The sequence below is a fragment of the Pseudoliparis swirei genome, chromosome 8 (assembly GCF_029220125.1).
Source record: "Pseudoliparis swirei isolate HS2019 ecotype Mariana Trench chromosome 8, NWPU_hadal_v1, whole genome shotgun sequence".
In the NCBI taxonomy this organism is placed as follows: Eukaryota; Metazoa; Chordata; class Actinopteri; order Perciformes; family Liparidae; genus Pseudoliparis; species Pseudoliparis swirei.
Window position 1 is genome coordinate 19149025 of NC_079395.1, and position 23556 is coordinate 19172580.

The window sequence follows — 23556 nt, forward strand, 5'->3', positions numbered from 1 at the left end:
AAGGCTACAAAGGGCACACATAGCTCGGGCTCCCTGACAACACACACAAGCGCTCGCAGGGAATACTAATCTGTCATTCACACCAAAGTGAACCAGTAACGGGGTCATGTCGCAATGTGGCTCAGTATATGCAATGTTGATTCAGCATCAATTAGAGAGATTATCTGAGTGGGTGAATAAAATGCTCATTGGACGGGTGTTTATCGCTGTGTTTACCGATAGTGCAAACAGATACAGATATACATATTTCTGTCTCCTTCTCGCATGTATGTGTAACCCCTGTGAGATGTCTCCTGGCAAATGATTCTCATGGAGCTGGGCAGGCTTGTGGTAACATCAGTTTATTCTGCATTCATGAACAAGGGACAGAATAGTTTGTCATCTCCTGTGGGCGACTGCGCATGCTCGATCTATTCTGGAATCCCAAGTCACTCTGGGAGAATTACCCATTTCAAATACAGTAGAATACAATGATATACTGAAACAGTGATCGAATAGTGGGTTTATATGTGAATAAAATAAATGAAAAGGAACAGAAACTGTCTGTCTTAACTGTATGTGCAGAAATACAAAATAAATATGTGGCAGCTGTCTCCAATTTGTTTTTTTGGACGGGGGCGGAGTCTTTTTTCTGTTACGGGGAGGAGTCTGTTTTTAGTATCGAGGAGGAGCCTGTTTTCTCTTACGGGGAGGAGCCTGTTTTCCGTGACGGGGGCGGAGCCTGTTTTCTGTTAAGGGGAGGAGTCTGTTTTGTGTGATGGGGAGGGGCCTATTTTGTGTGATGGGGAGGAGCCTGTTTTTTGTGACGGACGGGGGAGGAGCTTGTTTTTTGTGACGAGGGCGGAGCCTGTTTTTTGTGAAGAAGTTTCTTAAAGTTGGAAGCATTCCAACTAATTAACAACTCACTCACTAATAACACATTTAAAAGAACAACACACTGTAACACACCTGCATTCATACACGGGACAGAATAGTTGGTCATCTGCTGTGGGCCACTGCGCATGCTCAGTCTAGAAAGACAGAGTCACGTTTGTGTTATAGGTCAGCTGTACTGAACACATTCTATACTGGCAATAAAACACAAAGAAAACTGATACTTAACGTAGTGAAAACATGGCGAATATAATCTAAGATAATTAGTATTCAAACAAATAAAGCCAGCTCAACTTTTATTTATTTTCCCAATTAGTCAACGCGACCCGTTGCCCACAGACCCGTTCACAGAGACGTTCTGGAATCTTAAACCACTGAGGATTACCCACAATCCTTTGTATCTATTATGAAGTGCAGGTACACATTTACCACAGCAGGTGGCGTAGTTTTCACATTTAGCGGAATTTAACACAGAACCTTTTCAACTGTGTTACATATGCAAAAATAATTCCATGACAAATACCATCAATATTTGGTCGGCCTTAACTGTAACGTGAACTATGAGACTGTACATCCCTCGAAGGCAGCTGGATTGCCTGGATTGGCTGAGTTTCCCCTAAACTAATGGCTGGAGCCTATCCCAGCATGCATTGGGGTAAGGAAAGGTCGCCAGTGAAACCTACGGCAACTTAAAGACATTTTACAAGGGTCAACTTCCCCTTTTGACGGTTACAGATCAATCAAGGGGACGAGTGTTGCTCAACGGTCAAACACAAACCTGGCTGCAACGTGTGCACAGTACTTATTCACAGAATATACACAAACGCTCGTTGTCGGTAGTCATTTCCTTAACTTACTTGCCCAAAAGGACAAAAGCTCAAAGAGTACAGAAACGGAATTTTCCCACTATCTTTAAAATGTTCTAAAGACGGAGTGCATTGTCTTGTTAGATATCATCTGTGGTCTGTGTCGTACATTTTAGGATGTACAATAGTTGGTATGAAGCGGAATAGGGTTAACCCTAACCCTAACCCAGGGTTACCTTTCTATCTGATTTTTCGCCGTACCCGGCCGGCAACAACACGTAGTCCGATCGAGCTTCGTCGCGCTTTGTTTATGGCGCCAATCTGGCCTTCATTCAAATCTGGCATTTTCACAGGAAGCGTGCACCGAGATCCGATTGCTCGGACGCGTAAAGCCTTTCTTGCTCATCGGTATTCTCCACAAGTTGCTCAGACGCGTGTACAGAATAATAGATAAGGATTGGGGGGCTCCGGCGCACTCAGTTTGAGATTTAATTTGGCATTTCTACAAGAGGCCGTCACATCTCCCAAGCAACAGATGGGGAGCAGGGACGAGACGCCGGATGTGGGCGGGGCCGGTCTGATCTTTAGATACCAGATGCCTTCATTATAATTATAAATACCATCCAATCACTGTTGGGAAACAACTCACATTACAGAGGCAACCAACAGGCGATAGCATTCATCCGTTATGCATGAAACATGTATTTAATGACCACATATTGGTGTCTAATGTGTCCATGTGCCCCAACTATGATAATTCCTGGATTTGTTGCTTTCCGCCGGATCTAGGCTGCCTGGCAACAACTTAAAAACTTAAATTACAAGACGGCAAGTGCAGTAGTGTCGACAGGGCTTTAAAGGTGCTAAGTGCAGCTACTTCTTTAATTAGACAGATGATAAATCAGACCTCCTCCTAAATATAACCAGCCACTTCAAGGACAGCAGAGACACGCGCAGCCTGTGGCAGGGCATCCAGACCATAACGGATTACAAGCCTGCATCACAGACCTGCGACGACAACATCTCTCTGCTCAACGACCTAAACCGCTTCTTTGCACGGTTTGAAGCAACAAATAACACAAACCCACAGAAAACTCCACCCCCCCCCCCCCCCCCACGACCAGGCTCTGTGCCTGTCTGCCGAAAGTGTGAAGAGGGCACTCTCCACTATCAACCCCCGCAAAGTAACAGGCCCAGACAACATTCCAGGCCGTGTACTGAGGGACTGCACAGAGGAGCTTAAGGATATCTTCACGGATATCTTCAACACTTCTCTGAGTCAAGCTGCTGTTCCATCACACTTCAAGACCTCCATCATCATACCTGTGCCAAAGAAACCGGCTCCATCCTGCTTCAATGACTATCGCCCTGTGGCACTGACCCCCATCATTATGAAGTGCTTTGAATGGCTAGTCATGTCTCACATCAAGTCCATCCTCCCCCCCACCCTGGACCCCTTTCAGTTCGCATACCGGGCCAAACGTTCCACAGAGGACGCAATCTGCTCTGCTCTCCACCCAGCCCTCACCCACCTGGAAAAAGCAGACTCGCATGTGAGAATGCTTTTCATAGACTTTAGTTCAACTTTTAACACCATAATCCCACAACAACTCATTTGTAAACTGGACCAGCTGGGGCTCAACACCTCCCTTTGCAATTGGATTCTGGACTTCCTCAGTGAGAGGCCACAAGCGGTACGAGTCGGCAACAACACCTCGAGCAGCATCACACTCAGCACAGGGGCCCCACAAGGCTGTGTGCTCAGTCCCCTGCTCTTCACCTTGCTGACTCACGACTGCACAACAACCTACAGCACCAATCACATGGTGAAGTTTGCGGACGACACAACTCTGGTGGGTCTCATCACCAAGAACGATGAGACCCACTACAGGAAGGAGGTCAACCTTTTGACCACGTGGTGCAGCGACAACAACCTCTTGCTGAATGTCATCAAAACAAAGGAGATTGTGGTTGACTTCAGGAAAAGCCACACTGTGCACCCACCACTGACCATCGATGGTGCTGCTGTGGAGCGAGTGAGCAGCACCAAATTCCTGGGGGTGCACATCAGTGAGGACCTCTCCTGGGCAACCAACTCTGCATCACTGACGAAGAAAGCCCAGCGGCGCCTCTACTTCCTCCTCAAGCTCAAGAGAGCGAAAGCTCCCATACCCATCCTGAACACATTCTACCGGGGCACCATTGAAAGCATCCTGCCCAGCTGCATCACTGTGTGGGGCAGTAGCTGCACTGACCACAGCAAGAAAGCACTGCAACGCATAGTGAACACAGCTGGTAAGATCATTGGTGCCGCACTCCCTTCCTTGCAAGACATTTACACCACCCGCCTCACCCGGAGAGCTACCTCGATTGTGAATGACACCAGCCACCCTGCACACAGTCTGTTCAGCCTCCTACCCTCTGGAAGAAAGTATAGGAGCCTCCGTTGCCGCACCACCAGACTCAGTAATGGCTTCATACACCAAGCTGTCAGGAAGCTACATTCTCTCCCCTCACTCCTCCCAGCCATATCCTCCAGTCTGACAGGAAGCTGAAAATCCCCCCCCCCCACGCCCCCCTAAAAAATCACTCAACTCTGCACTTTAATCACTTGTATTCACTTGTTTAAAATTGTATTACGTATTTATAGTATTTATATATATATTATATTTATAGTATTTATATATATATAGTATTTATAACAACTGTACGTGAATCTTTATCTTTATGTTTACTTAGTATTAGGAAATGTCTTGTCTTATCTGTTGTGCCTGTGCACTTTTATATGTTTCACCGTGGGAGAGTGGGAAACATCCTATCGATTCCTTTGTATGTCTAACATGTGAAGAAATTGACAATAAAAGCTAATACTACTACTAAAGCACGAGGAACTGCAATTACCGTGAATGGGATTAAACCCCGTGAGATGACAGTTTGTGTAGATCTGCGTACGCTGAGGATTTAAGAAACAAACGAGCTTCAAGACCGTCTCTCCAGCGGCCTCGAGCGAACTCGTCTTGCTGGTGGAAAAATGGCGAGAACCACACAAAAAACACTTTTTCTACCGTTTTTTTAATGTTCCTTCAACAAACTACGGCTCCCATAAGTTCTGTCAAGACCTCATCCGAGCTCGGATGCTGACGAAAAGATGTCTTCATTTCGGAAAAAAACTAAATCATGTTTCAGCCAAAACTTTCTTCTTCACGAGACAAACTTGGAGAACATGTGTTAAGGAATTAAACAAAAATAGGAGTTTTACATGAAGAGTGTTTAAGTGTGGGCCTGTAAGTCTGCCTGCTCAAGGCACATAGAGCTGTTTCCTTGATCCACTACCCAGATCATTTTCTATTTCCTAGAGGGAGAATAAAAATACACCAGAGACATTCAATCTGTTGATTTAACTATCTAATCCAAAGCGTACAGGGTCTAATTTCTCATTTACATTGAGGAGATTTTGAGTCACAGCAGGCGTAACTAATACTGACTAACTGTGCCGGCTTATTCCTGTTATTAGTTCCACCTGAGTCGCTACGATGATTTTTAATTTTCAGTCCCGCAGGGTGGATTTTGGAAATCAAACCAGATTTATAAATCTTTTAAATTAAGGGATTTTATATATTTTGACTCGCTTGTGGCTCCCAAGTGTGTAAATGACTATATCAGTCTCCCAGCCAGCTGATGTTTTGCTGCCTCTGTGTGGCCAACCTGCGGAACACGTCTCTGACCAGTGGCGCCTGCTTCACACACTCTCCCAAACAGCTCCTCCGTCCTAAATACATCGCTCACCAATCCACTCGAACACAACGGCAAACCGTGTGTCACGTGTGATGCTTACGAGACACATGTTGACCTCAATAAAAGCAGATTGATGAAGCGAGAAGAGAAGAACACAGGACTCTTGAATAGGATTGCACCACCTGTGTGCTTTCCCCCCACTAATGGTCAAAATGGCTGCTGTGAAAGGGCGCATTACAAGTTCAATTCAATTTATTTTGTACAGCCCAATATCACAAATTACAAATGATCTTCAAAGGGCTTTACAATCTGTACATGTACAACATCCCTGACCTTTGACCTCACATGGGATCAGGAACGACTCCCCAAAAAATAGAAAAAAAAACTTTCACTGGGAAAAAGGGGAAGAGACCTTGAGGAGAGCAACAGAGGAGGATCCCTCTCCAGGATGGACAGAAGATATTTTTTTATCTCGAATCCATTGTTGACTTTTGCAATGTTCAAGACCAAAACTTGAATTATCAGATTCAACATTTTTTTTAAATGAACAAAACTATTGGCCTGGATTTGGCTCTATCGAGGACAGGTACTTCAAAAATACACAGAAAGTAGTGCTGCTAAATTATATTAATAACAAAGAAAGAGAACACTGAGGAATCTTAAATAACCAGCCAGGAACCAAAACCAAGGAGCACATCTAGTGGGCAAAGTAAGACATGACAACCGGAAGCTCTTTACTGTGGGCTCCGACACAAGGCAGGGACTATTCTCTTCTTCTTTAATCGAGTATAAGTGAGCAATACCCAAATGAGAGCAGCATATTTATATATATATATATATATATATATATATATATACACTACCGTTCAAAAGTTTGGGGTCACTTAGAAATGTCTTTATTTTTCAAAGAAAAGCACTGTTTTTTCAATAAAGATAACATTAATCAAAAATACACACTATACATTGTTAATGTGGTAAATGACAATTCTAGGTGGAAACGTCTGGTTTCTAATGAAATATCTCCATAGGTGTATAGAGGCCCATTTCCATGGTACATTGTGTTTGCTAATCGCCTTAGAAGACTAATATCTGATTAGAAAACCCTTGTGCAATTATATTAGCACAGCTGAAAACAGTTATGCTGGTGATATAAGCTATACAACTGGCCTTCCTTTGAGCTTGAAGTTTGAAGAACAAAATTAATACTTCAAATATTAATCATTATTTCTAACCTTGTCAATGTCTTGACTATATTTTATATTCAATTTTCAATTCATTTGATAACTAAAAGTGAGTTTTCATGGAAGACACGAAATTGTCTGGATGACCCCAAACTTTTGAACGGTAGTGTATATATATATATTTATACATGACGTTACAGATAATCCATTAAAACACAGTAGAGGAATTACTGTGCCACGTTTTTGTTTTGTTCTATGATATTGAGAAATATGTCATTTTGCCTGGCACAAGATAAATGAAAAGACCAATTATTCTCGCTTCACGCACACACACACAACACGCGCGAAAAGCTCTGATGCTGTGACGTCATGTCATCTGTCCCCCTGGACAGCCCACTGGAGGTTATTATATGAATGACCAGCAGGGGGCAGCCTTTCATAAGCGGAGACGGTAAAGCTTGAGAGGCGTTAATGTGGACGTGACACCACTTCATGTTATGATGCTTATCGCCTTTATGCTCATGAATATTAAAAACAACGTACATGTCAGATGTTGGTGTAAAAAAGGACTAGAATTACGAGATAGATTCAGAGTCTCTCGTCACAGACGGTGGACCATTGTGTCCTATATATGAAATAATGAAATGATGGGACTTTATGGTAAGATGTGGGACTCCAAAAGCGTCACTCTTTGTCTTTTTCTTCCATCATGAAAAGAGAAACTGGAGTTGAGCGACTGTGTGGGGAAGAAGAGGTTGTGACAGACATATTTGTAAAAGTACTTTTATTTTTCGGAGTCCTTTAACACATCACAGACAATCGCATCGGTGAGAGGAAAAACCAAAACAAAGATACATCTGAGTGGCAATTCTGTTTCAAGTACAGCGGATCGACCATTGGTTTGCAGTGGATTTCTTTATTCTTAAAAAAAAATCATACATTCCATAAGAAAACACTGAGCTGGAAACATTTTTGATTCGAGTGACGTGACAGTGGCGTTACACCTGATTGGTGGAGTCCTTTAAAAATTAGACTTTAAAAAAGGAGCTTTTGTACCGGCATCAAGCAAACCTGGTGGAGCACAAAGCGTTTAGCAAATATAGAACTTCTATTGTGTAGATTAAAAAAATAGAATTAAAAAAAAACCAATACAAAAACAACCCCTGACCTGATTCGAGTAGTATCAAAGATATAAGATGTAAACATTCAAGAATACAATTTACATATGAACAAAGTTCTGGGTCCTGCCCACAGTGAGTCCCCTGCCTCAGCCCACCCCCCTCTCCTGGGAAACAAATATCTTTTTAAGGCACCTGCTCACATCAATAACTTATTTCAGAAACAGGTGGCTTAAATACAAACTACTATAATTTAGTCAGTTCAAATATCCACAGGTATGTACAACAACAAGCAGACACCAGCTTTCATTCCTTGTTTGTTTGTTTGTCCTGAAGGCACTTGGCTTATTGAGAAACATGAGAGGTGTGTGTTCCTCAGACCACAGGTTCCTCAGGTGCGGCCCCTGTGCTTCTTCTTTGCTTCAGGCATTGACCCTGTGAGAGGATTTTGATACTTTTTAAGTTCATTTGTGGCCTACATGTGCCTCTTCATGTGAAGAGCCAGGTGGTCCGAGCGTGAAAAGGCCCGCTCGCACATGTGACACTGGAAAGGTCTGTGTCCCGTGTGCTTTCTGAAGTGACGGGTCAGCTCGTCCGACCTGGCGAACTTCCAGCCGCAGCCCTCCCAGTTGCAGTGGTAGGGTTTCTCTCCTGGGAAGACACAAAAGCAAAAAGGACTTGGTTTAGATTCAACGTGCGAGAACAACAATAATTCAAAATGAGTCCAAGATGTAAAACAGACGTTGTGTCAGACGTGTGCTCACCTGTGTGTGTTCTCATGTGGGCTTTGAGGTGGGAGCTCTTGGTGTAGGTTTTCCCACAGCTGGGGAACTCGCAGCTGTGCGTTGCTGTGCGTTTTCTGGCCCACGACCTGCGCCCTCGCTTCTGTTTGATGCTCATCGCCTCCTCCTGCGCGTAAAACTCCAGCAGCGATGGCGACGAGGGAGGGGTGAGCATCATGCCGTGCATGGCTGCAGGATGATGCTGCTGGTGGTGAACGCGCACGGACTCTTGGTGCACGCCGTACTGTCCTCGAAACGGCACCGCGCTCTGATGCGCGTAATGCGCCTGGTAGGGCGCGTTCATGTACTGGTTTTGCAGATGGTGTTGATTGGCGTGAGGGTTCATTTGGGTCAAATGGCAGTCTGTGCGTCCCTGAGGTGCAGAGTGCTGCGCGCCGAATCCCGGTAAAACGCCTGGACCTGCAGCCTGGTGGTGCGTAAAAGCTGCTTGGTGCACAGAGCGCATCTGGGGTCGCTCGTACATTTGTCCCATGAAGTCCCCGCCACATGCGGCCATCATACATGACTGATCGACGGGCTCGCTTTTAATTTTGTATCCGAGTGGCGGAGGAGATGCTGCCACTTGGTGATGAGCGGCAGTGGCCGCCATGGGGGCCGGATTAAACGCCCGCAGTTCGGTGTACTCCCGGTCGACTCTCGCCTTCCCCGCACACTCCGGTGAGCTCTCCCCCGGGTAGCTCACCTCTGGCGTGAGCAGCTCCAACATGAGACTGCTGACGGGACTCGAGTCCGCGAAGCATAACATGCCGTGGTAGCTCTGCGCGGCGAGGCCGGAGGGAGCGTGACCGCGGTCGCCACAATCCGGCGCGGAGCCGCCGCAGCTCTCCGGCGACTCCGGCAGAGAGTACGCGCACTGCGGCGGCGGGGAGACGCTCCCGCTGCTGCTCACGACGTCGGAGTCGATGGTGTTGGACAAGATGAACTCGATGTCCAGGAACTTGTCCAGCTCGTCCTCGTCTTTGATGAGAACGGCGGGGGCGCGCACGATGCTGAACTCCACTTCGATGAGCGGGCTGCCTGAGCCACCTGTTGCACACTCGTCCATCTTGCACATCTGTTCATGGGGAGCAACAGAGGGCGATGGGGTTAAAACCAAGCTTCTATCCTGAGCCAACATTCAGAAGTAAATCCACAATGAAAGTTGAGAGCAATACTTACGTTCTCGAAATGTTTCGCGTCCATGGCTTGCACGCTTGGAAACGAGACGGGCATCATTGCTTCAGCCAGAGCCATGGTGTCTGATGAGATGACCAACACAAATGAAAAGGAAACTAAAGAAACTAAATGTAAAACTGTAAACGCGAACAGAAACAAAAGTCCATGTGGCGTTCACGGGGTGGAGCGCTTTCAGTAAAATGCGAGTATCAACAGAGCTGACGCATCGTCTTATATCTCCTTCCAGTGGAGGCGTTGCTTCTACGTACACATGCCCCTCCCCTCCCCCCACCACCCCCCTCCTCCACCGCAACCAAAAGTAGCAAACAAACAGTAAGTAACATTCAGGTGCGTCACGCAGGTAAGTCCACTGAAGCGGACACAAACAATCAGCCGTCATGATTTCTGTATAGGAATGCAGGCCGGAATATGAGCGATGCCAGAGGGGTTGTAGTTTACCTGGCATGCTTTCTGCCTGTCCTGCCATCACCGAGCTCGTAAGTGAGGTATAAACCATTTTTAAATGATGTTTCCCTTGAGGCGGGTCCAGGGGGCGACACTAAACCTGGCGACGGCCAGGGAGTGCCATGGAGTCACAATTGCAACGCGCAGCCGGTCAGTGAAGCGGCCTGGTCCTGTTTCGTTTGAGTCCTTTTTTTTATTTTTACAAGAACAATCTGACTCCATTAATTTATTTATTCACCCTCCCCCCATGCAGTTTCGTCCCGGCGCTCGAGAAAAACACGCGCGCGCACGCGCAGCCGCTCGCGCTTCATTAACTTGTCCCCGGTTGATCCCTGCACGTTTTTCTCGCAAGCACCGAACGTGTGAAGCGGCGGCTCATCGAAACAACCTGCTGATCTGGTTGTCAACAAAGGAATACATGTTTCTTAATTAACTTCTCCCCCCCCCCTCCCTCTCTCCCGCGGCCCGGTGAGTCCTCTGCAGCGCGGTGTGCAAATGTTCAGGTGTCGGTGGCGCAGAACTGGCCACAGGACCCACAGAAATGAAACTGGTTTCACTTTTTGTGAACAGTCTTATTGAGTTTTTCTTCTTCTCGAATGTGTACATTATAAGTTATTCAGTTGCAAAGCTGTTTTTTATTTATTTATTTATTCCAGTCATAAAATGGGGTCATATAAGAATAACTTAAATAAATATCGACGGTGTGTAAAGGTAGAAACTTGCAGAGTGTTGTTGCAATCAACTAACACTGCATTAAAACAATCATGAAAAGAAACAGAAGCATATCTAATGACCATAAACATAACCTGTATATCTGTACATATTCCCATTTCTGTGTCTGCAAATTACTTTTCAGGAAAACAAAAGGAATAACTATTTCATCACACATTCCTTCTTTGGTGAAATAACAATGCCTCTTGGCTATTTTTGTATGACACGTTTTATAAAGTCAGAAAAACAAATATTTTCTTATTATAAGCATTCTTATTTTTTTAAAGAAAAATAACATGAAATAAAGCTTATGTAAACAAAATAACTGGAATAACAATAATCACATTTTCTCACACAATACAAAAGATACATGTATCTTTTCTAACAGGTGTTGAGTTTTAATTATTTGATACGCTTTATTATATCTATTTTGATAATGCATCTCGTCCTACGGCATATTTCATTAGATCGGGCAAATACTTTGGGTTTTTTATCTTACAACCAGCAAAAAACACAGAATAAACTTGATGCAGACGATGGTGTCTCTGTGCCGTCGCAGGTGTTGTGATGGAGCAGTAGGCTGCAGCTCTATGCATTTATACTCTGGTATTTTTAACCGTGCAGCGCTTACGCAGGACAAATTCCGGTTTGGTCCACGAGCCAAGTGGAAATGGACTCCGTTTCCTGAGGAAACACTAGACACTTGCTTCCTCTCCTTGCGTTCTGCAGCCACCTTTTAGATGCTTGGCCGAGGATACAGACGTACGTGGAGCAGGAAAACAGTCATACTTCTAGGAAACGTGGTGCTCGGCCTTATCGGCAGCGTTTTTATCCCAAGAAATACACCATGTCTGGTTTGTGGTGAACTAATTGTTCTACTGCACCTTATTTTGTGCGATAATAAGCACAATAAGTCACATTTTTTGTATCCTTCATTTTAAAAATAAAAGTCACTTTGAAATGCTATGATCTCTTCCCGCCGAGACAACTCTCCTTTATCTTGTCCCATCAAAGTCCCATCAAGCCCTGGTCATGTAAAAAGCAACTAGCCAAGAATAGAGAGTCAGATCCAGATAACGAATCGCCCTGGGCTCAGGTTTCTTCTTTTGTGACTCGCTTTTCTGAAAGGGAGGAAGTCTTTCAGCTCAAGTGTTTTCTAAACACAATTACTTACAGTGAAGCCGGCCGACATCTCATCCTGGATACACTGACATGTTTTCCGAGCAAATATTTAAAAAAAAAATGTTTTATCTGGTTTTGTTGTTTGTGTTCCTTTATCTCGAAGTCTCAAATTGTATATACTTTTTAATCCCTTGTAATTTAAACACTTGTTGCTTTAAAGAGGTGATTTGCATTAGCACACATTAGATGTATTTGGTCTACTTCAACTCATTCTCTCTACCTGTGTTCTTCCTTATTTCTTTTTTTACTGTGGTTAACTTAACGCAGAGATTCCCAACAAGGGGACGGCTACTTCAGCAGTTGCCAAGAGTTACGAGGAAACATCGGCTATCCGAACTAATTAAAAAAGAAAAAAATTATTGTCAGAGACTGTGTTGGTATCGAGTATGTTAAAAGTAGTTAGCAAGCAAGCAGAGGTCCAAACAGTTAGCTAATGTACAGACAAGGTTAGCTAACATGAATGTACATATACGGTTAAAATAGTTAGCTCATAGTAAATGGCGAAATAGCTCAAGTTAAGAGATAAACAGTTGAAATAGTTAGCTAAAACTGATGATTGAAAATAGTTAGCTAACATTAGAGGCATGCTCTCAATCTCAGCTGCTGCATCTTTACCAAAAACATGTATTACACGCCTTAAGATTATTTTTTTAGCAACAAAAAGATTACACAGATGCAAAGGTTATCTTAAAGTATAACACAGTTTAACTAGTTAGCTAAAAGTAGTGTAGTAGTCTATAATTAGTCAACTAACAGTCGGCTGTTACACAGATGAGACCGTTGGATGAGAAATTTTGGCTCATGGTTACATGTTTAAAATACTTGTCTAACAGCAATGGATAAAAACCTGGTTACGCCTAAACGGTAGAATCATCTACATCAAACAGTGCAAATGCAAACTTGTGACTTCCATGCAAATGCGTCTGGCATGCTCACACAACCGTACTGCTCAACCGCTGTCACTCTCTCATTTAGAAACATTTCCGTACAGACACAATGTTTTTTTGGGGTATTTTACTGTCCAAACAGTAGCTGTGCTCAGAACAGCCAGGAGCAATCAGCTTTGCAGAATGTGGGGACACATATACAAACAGAGAGACACACACGCACACACACACACACACACACACGCACACACATCAATTATCCTCCATCAACCGGAAAGTGAGGGGAAACCCAACTGTTATCTTGGATAAATACGCTGCCTTGCATGGCATGAAAAAACCAACATGATAAAAAGGGGAAAAAAATCGGAAAGTAAAACTACAGTGTGGAGACGGGCTCGTTGGGTTCTGGAAATATATCAAAAGGAGGCGGGGAGGAAAGGAAATAGGACAAAACGGCAATCGCTGAAAATAATCATGGGTTGAAAAAATAACAGAAATAACAACGGCTTTAAACCCTGTAATCCCATTTCTGCTCTTCCTGAGGCCAGACTCTGACACCCTAGGGTCACACAGTCTGACCGCGGGGGTGCAAGACTCTTTGTGTGGGACTGGTCTGGGAAGAAATATTGAATCAGAGTCCTTAAATATTTGAATATTAGGAATCTGAAGAAACCCTGACCGAAATGCAAATCGAATGTGGCTAATTTAACATAATCCCAGATGCTAATCACCCTTCACTTGTTCGGTCAAACAACGGGTAATTGCCCCACTGCCGTGTTTAGCTGCCAATGGTGCTAAATGGCTTAGTTTAGGTTAAGCTAATGGTGGCTAAAAGGGTTAGCAGCATCCAGTGCTAATGAAGCCATTAGTGGCTAGTTGTTGGCCTAATGAGAGCCACATGAACTCCACCGGCATGCTGGCTGATTTGCGTATCCTGTGTGTGTGTGTGTGTGATCAGGATCAGACGTAATTAGGAGTTGGAGTGATAATGAAGAGCCACTGAGTAAAGAGAGGCCGTTAATTTATCATGAGAAGTCACGACAACAGTTTCTCCATCAATCTTGCATCCTGTCATTCATCCCTCGGTTCGTCGGACTGGCTGGTTCTGCAATCATTACTTTTGGTCTCCGGCTATTTGCATTGTTCTCGGATGGTCTCCATAACGAAAACTGACTCTTGTGTTAGAAGTGGTGAGGCTTTGTGCTTGGAATCAGAAAAAGAAACCAGCCCGGGCGGCAAAAGGTCAGTGCTACCAGTGCCCACAAGGAAAGTTGAAATGTAATGTTGATACAACTATATGCACTACATTTCAATTGCATGAATTTATTTCCACATGTATCAAAAGGATCTACGTTGCAATATCTAGTAATAACCTTATGTCTTCACCCTGAACACACGGGGTCATGGACCTGGACTGAAAGCGCTTTTCTAGTCTTCCGACCACTCAAAGCACTTTAATACATGACATCTTTCACCCATTCACACCCATTCACACACTGATGGGAGGAGCTTAGCTTCTCCCATCAGTGTGCCCATCAAGACTAATTAACATTCACACACATTCATACACATTCACATATATTTACATACCATAGTCACAGCTACGGGAGCAATTTTGGGGTTAAGTGTCTTGCCCAAGGACACATCGACATGGGCTATCGGAGCCGGGGATCAAACTGCCGATCCTCTGATTGAAAGACGACTCTGCTCACTGAGCCACAGTCACCCGCTCATCACGTAGTATTAAAACTCCAGTGAATATATACCTGCCTTCGATTACTTGTTTCCCTATTATTATTTAGTTTTTTTACTCACGGCCAATCACCTAAAGAGCCTTTGAGCTTTGAGCCTTTGGGGGGGGGGGACCTTTTCCTTTGCTCCGCCCGATGCGCGCACAGACGCCGGCAACGGAGCTCTTCGGCGCGCGAGACGGCCAGCCGAGAAGTGTTAACGCGACACGTAGAGACAGAAATGACACGCTGCTGTGTAGATACGATCTATAACAGACGTTTAGTTTAATAAAAGAACAAAGACGTGCTCTTTAAGAAAAGGGACCTTAAATTACTTCCGCTGTAATCTGGCGCGATAGAGAACATTACAGGGGGGGCGGGCGGAGATTTTTATTTTTTCAACTCAAAATTGTCTGGGAGCCATATGCCGTCACCGGAAGTGCCATAGGTTCCCGACCCCTGATCTAGACACACACAACCTCCATCCACATGATGGGAATCAAAGGAAGTACTCTATTTATATTAGTATCCCTTTACTCGGGATACTGGTGTGCTGGTATTGAACATTTTTAAAGGATAAACAATGAACACCTACGTTTGTGTATCTGTAAGTCATCGGGCCATTGTACCCCCATCTAAGGATCTCCCCTCACCGGCTTAAGAACTCCAGTTACGAAGGTACACCACATGTTCTTATTGCAAGCCCAAGCATACTGGGCCTTTTTCATGGGGTGGGCTCAAGGAGACAGGCGCAGACCGACGTCAGGCAGGTTGTTTTGAACATTAAAGCATGTAAACGCAATCTAATAGACACGTATGAACCTGATGTGCAATCATATTGCTGTAATGTACAATTACACCCTATTTAGAAAGTATCCTGCAGAATGCAGTCAAATTATGTGCTTCCACTGTGTAATGATGTTTGGATTTTTTTAAAGTAGAAGATAGAGGGGTAGCAGGAAAAAAAAGAAAAGGGCTTGGGGTCCATAAAAACCTATAAACCGATTGAGGTATAGGATAGTTAATGAGTTATACATGTTTGAGGACATGGAAATAACTTTGGCACACTGAAAAAGTATTATGACCCAAAAATGTGTCATCACCTAAATATGTTGCTGTTGTCTTTTGCTTGCTTTGATGTAGGAGTATGAGTTTGATCTGGTAAAGACCGAAAAGCCAGCAGCTGTTGTACCACCTGATCCAGCACTTTATTCAAGTGCACTGGGGAGAACCGGTCTCACTTCTTTCTGTCTCGGTTTCAGCTCTTTTATTTCTCCCCATTAGCCTGCAGCAAGAGCTGAGACTCGGCCCGGTTCCCTGCTACCAGTCATTCATTATCTCAGGGGCCGCGTACCTGTTCCACCTGTTGGGACTTCTTTTGTGTGTGTGTGTGTGTGTGTGTGTGAGTGTGAGTGTGGGTGTGCACGTTTTCATGGCAGTGCGCTAATGTTCATCACAAACTCCAGAATGAAAGTAAAGAAATGTGGGATTTGAGGGATCACGTGTCTTGGATGTACATCGTTGCACACATTGAGCAGCTACATGCGGTGACGATAAAGAAAAGTCAAAGCACAGATGATCAAGAGAGACTCTCGGGGGAGGAATCAAGGGCAGGACTCCTTTTATAACTCAGAGGCAGCCAAACTCTACGAGAGCTATCCAATCAAGGCTTAGATCTGGAGAAACAAGACCACGACACAACATTTAGCCTCCTTTTCACTGGAGGAAACAACAACACCGCAAACTGCAACCAACATCTGGCTGTATTGGTCTTTAAGGGGATGGTCACAATTTTTTTTTCTTTACTCTACCAGGGTTGGCTTGCACCATCATTTTGGAAAAGCACTGTTCACATATTACATTACATTACATGTCATTTGGCTGACGCTTTTATCCAAAGCGACTTACAGTAGTTACATTCATTCAATGTAGACGCAGCTACAGGGAGCAATTCAGGGATACGTGTCTTGCTCAAGAACACATCGACTAGGGCGGGGATTGAACCTCCAACCACCTGATGGAAAGACGGACCTGCTACCCACTCACCAATAGTCGCCCATACCCACTGAAACACCAAAAATGAGATTTAGATCCACTGCTGCCTTGAAAAAAAGACCTGTTTTGGGTTGGGAGAGAAACTTTAGCCTGGCCAGAAGGTTAAAGTGGAGAGAAAAAGATGTACTAATTCAACTGGATGATTTACTATGTCCTGATGCAGACATGCATGCATGTCAGACGGAAAGAAGAAACCTATCAGGAGGTTACAGACCGCACAAAGGTGGCAAGTGAAACCATTGGCATGTAATGACATTCAAACTAGTTGCAACCAGTCGTAACCAGTTGTATTTCTGGAACATCGACTTTTCACAAATTCAAATGCTTTCCCTTTGAATCCGACGAGACTCGGTTTTACTTCACCATTTTTTGATGGCGTAACCTTTTGTAACAATGAAAACGTTAACATGGACGAATATGCTCTCTGTAATGCCGATATATTGAAAAGGTTTCCATGAACTGCTTTGATTGCAAGAAATAGTCCCCATCAAATCTGGTAAGAGATAGGTCCATACAGCTCTTCTGTATTAGTGCTCCTCCTTATTAGTCTTCTTTGTCCTTTTCCAGGCTGAAGGACTTATTTCCAAGAACCGTGAGCCCTTCTGTGGTAAACACACCATTAATAGTGGTGCTTTTGCACAATTCTTTGTGGAGCAACTAATAGATTAGTCTTCAAAATCACACAAGTATTTGATGACAAAGGCATTTTATGAGTCAAGGACGACCCTGTACTACAGACTGCCACTTTTATGTGTGCTAGGTATAATCTTTGGCCCCTTTGGCGAGAAAGCTGATGTGACCAAAACGGTGAAACATCTTCAGAAACACCTCATAAAGCTAAATATAATAATTGTTTTTTTCACTTAAGGATGACAAGTCACATGATCTTATCAGCAGGTAAGATGGCCAACTTGGTTTCACCAATCACCAATCTTCTCTGAGGATATGTCAAGTTGTTCTGGTTCACGTTTGAGATTGAAAATGGACTTTGTGCCGAGATTATCGCGTCAACTGTTGATACTAAACTGTTCTCTATTCTCTTCTACGAAAGGTCAGGAAACACAAGACGCCTCGTCAAAAAACTCTGGGACCCGACACCTCTGCGAGTTGCCCAACTTTGACCCATAAATAGCCGTTTATATGGTTCGCTGTTTGAAGAAAATGTCTGACAATGGGTGAGTCATCTAAGAGGTAACAGGGGAAAGAAACATTGTGTGGGAAAACCGGGAGTTGGAATCGGGTTGCTCTCTGGGATCTCTTTCGGAGCAATCCTCGAGCTCTTGGGGCAATAAGCGATAGCTCCTTGTCCACGTTGGCTGCTCCACTTAGCTCAGCTTTCAAGTGGCTGAGCTGCGTAACTTCTCTCAAACAGCCAGGATGCTCCGCATGGACCCAACGACAAAAGGGACACAAAATCCCACCCATTGAACTTTTCTACGAGGCCTAAGGAAAACATACGGCGCTTGACATTGAGGGTTATTATTTGACACATAATGGTGTTCATGGTGTTTCCCTTGGGAACTTGTTGTCTCCGGATCGCACATACCTGAATGATCCTTTAAGAAAATCACAACCGTACAAACTCAAATACACCTTGATGGATGTCGAATGACGTCGTGCTCTCTGAATTTTTCTCATTTATTTCCCCCTCCTGTCACGGGCAACGGGGGGGAAGCTAAAGAAAAGCCAGTGCACAACACGGGTGAGTGAGAGGCCAATGGGGGTGATGCATTGTGTGTAACGCGCTGTGTATTCTGTGTCAATATGGCATCTCATGGGAGGCTTAGGACTGCGATTCCCTGGCGGGGGCCACCCATGCAGACCATAAATCTCGGAGGGAGGAGTTTTGCCACTAAAATATGCAGCACTCAGCGGGTTATGGCTGTCCGCCGTTGTGGATTTTTTGATGAGAAATGAACCATTCTGGACTTATTCTTGTAAGCTCCAGAGATACGGTAATAATGTCGGTATTGTCTACCGGTCGGTCCAGACTGATTCATCTCAACACATTCACGCTCCCCAAAGGATGTATCCGATTGGCCTTCACCAGCCTTTGCTGCTCCAGCATGTTGAAGTTCTCACTCACCCGGTGAAGTATCTCAACTTCTTCCGTACGTACAGACACTCCCATGTTCCCCTGAGGATTAATCCTCTGGTCGTTGGTGATCTCCCGACTTTTCCTCTGGTGCCGTCGGGATGATTGACGTCTTGAAACATTTCCCCAGCTCCTGCGGTGGATCGCCTTTCCGTTCACGTTCCCCTGGGGATGAACTGTAAGCATTTGTGCGACTCGTGCGAATCCTCTTTTTTTTTTTGCGTGATGACAAAATAACTGCAACGGCAACCCCGTCGGCCTCAGCCGCGCCAACGTGCAAAACTAACGGTAAACATGGCGGACATCATCGTGCTGACGTTGCCGTGGCGAGTGTTAAATCACGACGACATTTTCGCTGAAACGAAAGACCCTGAACATAATGAAGTGAACAAAAGCTGCGTTGCGTTGTGTGCAGGAGTCGGCCCTTTGCTCTACATGTGCAGCATGAGATGGTTGTGCAACATTTGCATCGCACCACCTTTCCCCTGCTCTTCCTTTCACGAGTGGTAAATATAGGTTTCAATGTCAGCGCAGAGGTCATAATCATGGAGGTAATCCAGTGCTGACAGTAAACCTCTCAAGGGACTGAGGTCGCTGCGTCAGCTAGTTTCAAGCGATAAAAGATAGTCGAGAGAAACAGTGCAGCAAGACATGTCGGCTTCCAGTAAGAGGGTTTGGTTGTAGTTTTCCAGGGAAAAGGTAACATGTCACCTCTTCACTGGAATATTTGAAATAACTCGTTCCTCAAGTTCCTACTTTTATTAAATATGACTAACGTTTAACAGCTACGCAGTAAAGCTTCATGCTATCCTCCGCATGCTAATATGCTTCCGGCGGCAAAGCTAGCGAATCCCTAAAGACCTCGACAGGTCCGGTGATCAGCTGTGCCGTCGGGCTTCGTCCTCTTGGAAACCACGAAGGATTCTTCTCTTTATGTTTTCTCATGTCAGCCGGTTTACATTTTTTTCGTGCGTTGATGCGGAAGTTCGCGTGCGTAGTTTAACACCGAGGTGAGCGTCTTGCCGCGCGTCTTCGTGTTTGTGCAGGCCGAACTGCACCTTCGTCAAGCTGGCAGTGCACTTGACACCTTGTTCTGTGTTCTCCTGGACGGGGAACAATGTGCTTTCACGAGCGTCCTGCGGCAGCTGCAGGAAGCGCGGCTATGTGCGATTTGAGCACACGCATTTTATATGAGAACAATATACAAGGTTTTTAAGGCCCTGGCCATCTTTTTTTTCCAGTTTTTTTTTTGCAGCTCATTAAAAAGCTTCCAGAAAAGATGCAAAGTGTATTCATGCGACGTGGATTTGAGAGAAGTGCGGTATAAACTTTTTTTCTCTCTCTCTTTTTTTCTTCCGTGTCTGTTTCTTCTCAGAACCGGCAGATGAGTGCCCTGAAAGCCAGGAGACAGACAGGAGAGCAAATAATTACCTTTCCCAGGTAGCAGTGGTGGTTGTGTGTGTGGGTGGGGGGGGGGGGGGCTGGAGGATGAGTGAAGAGTGTGTGTGTGTGTGTGTGTGTGTGTGTGTTTGTCCGAAAGCAGCATGTCCTTTTGACCTTGCAGCGATGCAGACACACACGGGGAGACGGTTTTGTGTCCCCAGACAAGAGGTCTGCTTTCACCTGAGCAGGCTCAGCCAATTACAACCCCCCCCCCTCCTCCTCCTCCTCCTCCCCCCCAGCAGAGACAAAGAGGAGCGGAGCAGGATGAGTGACTGGGACCAGGCCGGGAGTCTCTTCATCAGAGGAGGAGGGGAGAGGCTTGGTATTGGGAGAGAGGGACTTTTTTGGTTGTTGTGGAAGAATGTTTAAGCCACTTTCCCATCTCTTTGGCCGTTCAGATTTAAATATAAATCATATTTTTAAATAACAGCGCTTCATTTCGCAACTGACGTTCTTGGATTAGAGTTAATACAAATCTCAACAGCGCCGACATATTTGCGGTTCGTGAGGATTCTCCAGCGAGGCTGGTTTTGGCTAAATTGGCCTTCCTCTGTGCCTTTAGGCGTGGGAACCGGTTCAGACTTGACACACACACACACACACACACACACACACACTGCAAGGCTTGTTTGGTACTGCCAAATGACTCAAACTGGCATCGATTGATGTGATTTTATACCCAATCCTGGCATAAAATCCACATTCTCTCTTTGGTGTGTGCGTGAGTGGAGATGGCGGTGAAAAGCGTGTCTAAGAAATATAAACGTTGAGATAGACATCGTGTCCGCTGCACTCGGACACCGATGTGAATGTGAATATCTACGCACGGCTGATACCGAGTAACACTCATTCAATGCAAAAACTAAACTAAAAACTAAACTATGATATCCATCATACGTAAACAAGTTCTTAACAAGCCAGTCCACCTTTAACCACCGTCCCGCTCGGCACAGCCAATCGGCAGTCTGCACACGTAAGGTGTTTTACAATCTGTTTCCTATTGTCTGCATGGCTCCGTGAGTGTTACATGTGGTGTCGTGCCTTTTTTTTGATAGTGTCACTCAGATATGGGGCGGCTACCGAAAGGCATTTTGACATTTTGGCTGCGAGGAAGGAGAGCGACATGCGTTTGGCTTCTCACGAGCGACACACACTCGCACACCCTTACACCCCAGGGTCTATGGCCACAGTCCCGCTTGACTTTATTCCACCAGATATTCTCTGCCTGATTGATAAAATGTCGGGGGAAAAAGAAATGTTGACAACTACGACGCTGAGAAGCCACTTCATTTGCAAAATTACTTTAAAAATGTGTCAGTGTTATTTCTGTGGAAGATGATTTTGGAGACAATTCTGCTGAGTGGAATCTAGAAAATCAAACTACTCGTGTTGTGATCAATGCTTCCGTTTCCTTCCAGGTGTGCTTTGCCCTCTCCTTCAAGGAACCAGACACCGAGGACGTGTACCTGTATCCCCGTCGTCATCAAGGGAAACCCAAGCAGCTGCTGTTGAAAGGGCAGGTTGACTTCGTGGACTCATCTCCAGAGAGCGGAGGCCTTCTTCTGTTTGTTTTTCTCAGAAGGGCTTACGTTACCATCTTAATTTGTCATAAATTGTCGCCAACGATGTGATTTAGAGTATAACACTGACAAGGCTAAGTCCTCACTGCTGTGTAAACTCCCTGCCCCCCCATCCCCCTCAGAGGTCGTCTTTGTATGTTTTGCACGGGGCTGAGCTGACAACACATTTGTCTTTCGTCCTTTTCAAATCGTTTCGACAAAATTTTTTTCACCCCCCTAATTTGTCACCATACTTGCTCACTGACTTGCTCACTCTCCCCCCCACCCGCTCTCCATTCACATGACGAGGGCTAATGGGGATCCACTTCAGATAACTGCTGTTTGACCAGGTCTGTCTCCGACCTGTAATCGTCTGTTTCAACAAGCGGAGCACCGAGAGCAAACTGGACCGAGGAGGCGATATGTGCTCCAATCACACGGCTGCACACGCGCTCGCAGACCAGACATGTTTTATTATTTTACCTCTTTTCTTATATGGCTTTCTGTTAATCGGCACATTTTTCCCTGACTGAGATTTGATGGTGTCAAAAGGAATAAGTTATGTAAATGCTGATGGAGTGTTTTTTCAGTTTCTGGGTAATTCGCTGGTTTCAGCCCCAATAGTGCTCACTTCAAGAAAAAGAAAAAAGAGGGGGGAAAAGCATTACAAAAATATTAAATACAATGCAAACAAAATAAGTAATTTAAATAATCCTCATTCAGTTTTAATATAATATACCAAATGTATATACCAATAATTCATCTCAAAGTGGAGCCTAATAATTCCATTTCACAGGTTAATTGTGTATCTCTGTGAGCAGTTCAGGTGGTGGAGTTCATTCCATTAACCGATTGGTTGGTGTTAAAATCCCTGACTTGGTATATGCAAAATAAAATCAACTCAGCATCGACTTTGGTCAGAAATGTTAATTACCCCCCCCCCCCCCAATTTGGTGACAGAAAACTCTAAATGTAAAAGTCATTAGTAATTTGAGGTATTCCTGCTTTGTGTTGTAAACCATAGATTGATGATGGATGGAGGTCTAGAAGTGAATGGAAGTATCACACAAGTATAAATAGTTGTCCTTCCTCAAAGAAAGAGGCCGGTGGGCTGATGTTTGTTCTATACAAAGGTTTACTGTTCCTTTTTAATGTTTTCACTGTTTCTTTTCTATATGATACATTTTATCTATACATTTAAATGTTGATTAAAATGTCATTATAAAAGCCTAAACTGAGCCCACACAGAGTGGTACGAGGTATTTTTCTTGTTTCTGGAAACATTGGAACAAGTGTTCGTATGTTTTTTAACCACGAGTGACTTTTTAACTGCAGTGATTGTACCCGTGTCCTTGTATTGTATTGTATATATCGTTGTTGTATTTGTGTTTTGTTGCTTTATGGACTCATAAGTCTGGAAAAAATATATATATATATTTATAATTAATGGAAAAAGTGTGGCAAATAATCATCCACACTTCAAATGGAAACTAGGAGTCCCGGGTACCCTGTCGGTGAGACGCTTTCTGCTCCTCATCGCGCGTGTCGAGTTCTCTAAGAGTCCCAATCGCTTTCCGCAGCCTCGTAATAGCGCTCGCTGAGGGCCGGACAGTTGCCCCCAGCTCTTATCAGACCCGGGCCCCTTGCGTTACCGTTGTGCTATCTCCCTGAGGCCCCTCTCCTGACCGGACTGTCCACCACAGATTATTCAAGAGAAGTCGATTAACTACTTGGCCGATTAGTTCCCCAACGTTACCA

The 23556-nt window shown here is 44.6% G+C and overlaps 1 protein-coding gene and 1 long non-coding RNA gene across 4 annotated transcripts; one reads left to right on the forward strand and one right to left on the reverse strand.

Annotated features, from left to right (window-relative positions):
* Window positions 1–7362: 7362 nt before the first annotated feature.
* On the reverse strand, window positions 7363–9863 carry klf17 (Kruppel like factor 17). The gene is made up of 3 exons (XM_056421081.1): window positions 9675–9863; window positions 8478–9570; window positions 7363–8364 (listed from the first exon to the last, which is right to left on the reverse strand). The coding sequence occupies exons 1-3, from the start codon at window positions 9747–9749 to the stop codon at window positions 8189–8191; spliced, it is 1344 nt and encodes a 447-aa protein (XP_056277056.1). The 5' UTR covers window positions 9750–9863; the 3' UTR covers window positions 7363–8188.
* Window positions 9864–10081: 218 nt separating this feature from the next.
* On the forward strand, window positions 10082–23043 carry LOC130198626 (uncharacterized). Of its 3 annotated transcripts, none has more exons than XR_008832658.1 (4): window positions 10082–10168; window positions 17753–17876; window positions 20172–20236; window positions 21658–23043. It is a non-coding gene; the product is annotated as an uncharacterized LOC130198626 (long non-coding RNA). The 3 variants fall into 3 exon arrangements; XR_008832657.1 differs by lacking the exon at window positions 10082–10168 and adding an exon at window positions 10297–10604; XR_008832656.1 differs by lacking the exon at window positions 10082–10168 and having other exon boundaries at window positions 16000–17876.
* The last annotated feature ends 513 nt before the right edge of the window (window positions 23044–23556 follow it).

Coding starts and splice junctions, on each gene's coding strand:
- klf17 (XM_056421081.1), bottom strand. CDS start 9,749: ATGGCTCTGGCTGAAGCAATGATGCCCGTCTCGTTTCCAAGCGTGCAA. Junction 9,571..9,674: donor ACGCGAAACATTTCGAGAAC/GTAAGTATTGCT, acceptor CCCCATGAACAG/ATGTGCAAGATGGACGAGTG. Junction 8,365..8,477: donor CCACATGAGAACACACACAG/GTGAGCACACGT, acceptor GTGTCTTCCCAG/GAGAGAAACCCTACCACTGC.